This window comes from Cyprinodon variegatus, unplaced genomic scaffold (genome assembly GCF_000732505.1).
Source record: "Cyprinodon variegatus isolate N-32 unplaced genomic scaffold, C_variegatus-1.0 Scaffold492, whole genome shotgun sequence".
Lineage (NCBI taxonomy): Eukaryota > Metazoa > Chordata > Actinopteri > Cyprinodontiformes > Cyprinodontidae > Cyprinodon > Cyprinodon variegatus.
In genome coordinates this window covers 580,131-583,117 of record NW_015150945.1, presented here as the reverse complement: position 1 = coordinate 583,117, position 2,987 = coordinate 580,131, and the positions used below count along the sequence as shown (strand labels likewise).

Below are 2,987 nucleotides of genomic sequence, written 5' to 3'. Positions count from 1 at the left end.
AAAAAACAATAATAAAACTTCCTTAATAAAAGTCTCATGTCCATTTTTATTTCAGTATCTGAGCCGCTACTGACTCCTGCTGGCCAAACAAGGGACTGACAGAGAGCTTCTTAATCTGTTTAAATTCTAAACAAATACAAAACGTTTCTAATAAAAGACAATTGCTGCATAATATAATAATAACTTTGCAATCACTTTAATCAGGTATAAAAGCCTAAAACAATGGACAAACGGTTGAAGTTTTTCTTGTGCCCATGGCGGGTAGGGTAATTAAAATACTGCATCTGTTAAGAACTTGGCTCTAAAGTAAGACAAAAACAATGATATTTTATAAAGATATATCTATATAGACATATAATTATAGAGATATAGTTCTGTATAGATATAAATGTGGAGTTTTTTATATTTCTAACTTCCCACTCTGGTCAAGGCTCCTCTTATAAAGCTTTGTGTGGCTTCATCAGCCCCCTCCTCATTCTGGCAGGATGTCTTTGTGGTTGTTTCGTGCTGCAGCTAGCTTTTTCTCATTGCTTTAAAATAACTCTTGACCCCATTTCCTGAAGATGCTTATGCAACAAACAAGTCTCCGTCTTTTCCTTCACAAATACTGAAATATTCTTTAAAAAGGCTTTTATTCTTCTGAGACCAGAAATCTAAAATACATTTTAAGATTCTAAAAAAAGGCAATAATTCTTTTTTTTTTTTGCATTTTAATTATATGAAACAAAAAATATATTTCTTTGTGATGCTTTAGGTTACAGGAAACCTCAGGCAATCAGCCTCTTCAGACTTTGCATGACTCAGGAAGTATGAGTTTCATTTCTATCGCTCAGCAACACCTTACACATGCAGAGTTAAGTACTTTTGCTATTTTCTGTAAATTCAAACCACAGACACATGATTGTTTCTACCTATGCTCAGCAACAATCCAATGCAAAGGAAGGGTAACCGATAGTCACAGGTTAAAAAAGCATGTGTAAACTGCATACAATGTTGGTGTAGATGTCGATTTTATAGTTGGATGTGTGTATATATTATATAAAACTGTAACTGGAGCGTGTAACAAAAGTAATTTCCCTCTGGGATCATTAAAGTATTTTTGATTCTGATTTAACTTTAAGCTTTTAATAACTATTACTAATAAATATCCATAGACATTGCATTGGTTTACATTGCACAATAGTTATATCACTGTTGTGATATTTTACCAGTAGAGTCTGAATATATCATTAAAGGTATATTGGAGGATAATATTTTTCCAGTTGGATCATTAAAATAATTGGTCCTTCTAATTGTCATTCATTCTGGTGTTATGTTTATGAAAAGCCATTCTTCGTTCTAGTCCGCATTTTCCCTTACCAGTGGTGAGTCTGAAATAGTGGAAAAATTGCAAATCTTTTTGAAAGTCTTGTATAAATGATGCAAACAGTCTTTTTTACACAGAGCGTGAATGATTACAACTGTAATTTGCTCATTCACCAGCGTTCTTGGTCTTTGACATTCAAGGTTAGACTCCTTGATCGGCTATTTAAAATCCAGTTGTCTTTCACCAAGTTAGTAAATTAGACTATGGCTATCAGCAGAGTTATTAATTACTAACAAAATAAATCTCTGTTCATTCTGATGTTGGTTAAAGAAGGGCTAGTCTAACCTGAGCGATAAATTGTTCACTGCACAATAACCGCAAACTACTACAGGTAAAAATATTGATGTCCTTATTTTCTAATAATTAAAGATTATAGCATATCTAACATATGTGCAAATAATACAGACTAATAAAAATAAAACACAAGCTAGAAAAATGAATAATTTGTAAAGAGGGACAATGGGTCTAAATGTGGGTTAAAAGAACTTCCCAGCGAGTATCCAAGTTGTGTTGGGTGATGTCCGTCCATAACAGCAGCAGGCATATTTAAATATTAATTAGAGCTTAGATGCAATTAAAACAGTGTTTTTTCATTAGTTTCATTCAGTGGATAATGACAATAATTCACAAATGCGTTAAACAGTAGCAGCATTACAGTAGAATGTTTTAACTCTTATGGCTCAGCAAGCAGGTTGGGCTTTAAAGAGGAAAAGAGTCATAAAACCACAAAATGGCTGCCTCTAAAACAATGATTTTCAACCATTTTTGAGCCTTGGGACATTTCTCACATTTACAAAATCCTCGGACACACCCCCAACCAAAATTACACTCTAACACCGTACATATTATAGATATAGTTAAGAATACAGTTTCTAAATGTATTTATATTGAGTGTGAAATCTGTTTCTGTTTCGATGAACACAAAAAGGATATCCTGGCAGGAATGGTAGAACCAAACGCAAAGCTCTTTCTCAACAGTTCTCATTCTCTCTCTGTTTTTAGTTTTTAACGCAGTCAAGTTTGAGAAGCTCAGCTCACATAGATATGTGGTTGAAAATGGGAGCAATGTCGAAATAGCTTTGTTAGACAGAATTGGGAACTCCTTGGCAACAGATAACCCAAAACTGTTCAATAAAAAGGTTAGAGTAGTTTGGCTTTAAACCACAATCTTGTTTCAGTTCAATGAGTTCCTCTGGCTCCTTTAAAGTCATGTCCTGTTCCAGTTTTCAAATGTGTGCCAATCACCTTGCACATTGCAGCAGTCTTGCCATCTTGCAGTTTCTCAGAGAGCGGGAACATCTTAACATGTTGTTGGCAGAGCTGCACCTTTAAGCGGAACCCGTTCATTTTATTAGTGCTTTTGAGCAGGTTTTCGTTTTGGCCTTGTGTCCGTGTTTTCAGTTCATCTAAATAATGAAATATATGTATCAGCCAGGTATGCCAGCTTTGCACACCACTCATCACTTACAAGCAGCTTTGAGTAATCAGACCTCTCGTTTCCCAGATATATTTCTGTATCTCTGCTTCTGTCTCCTTGAACCCCAGTCGGCCTCGGCAGAGTCTGAGTCTGGTTCTTTTGGAGGTTTCTTCATGTTAAAAGCGAGTTTTTCCTCTCCACTGT

The 2,987-nt window shown here is 35.1% G+C and overlaps 1 protein-coding gene across 1 annotated transcript in view; it reads left to right on the top strand.

Annotated features, from left to right (window-relative positions):
• Positions 1-254: 254 nt before the first annotated feature.
• The window catches only part of LOC107094592, a 20,510-nt gene continuing 17,777 nt past the window's right edge, over positions 255-2,987 (top strand). The window contains exon 1 of the mRNA XM_015390305.1: positions 255-261. Within this exon, the coding sequence (XP_015245791.1) occupies positions 255-261 (7 nt within the window). The remainder of the gene's footprint in view (positions 262-2,987) is intronic.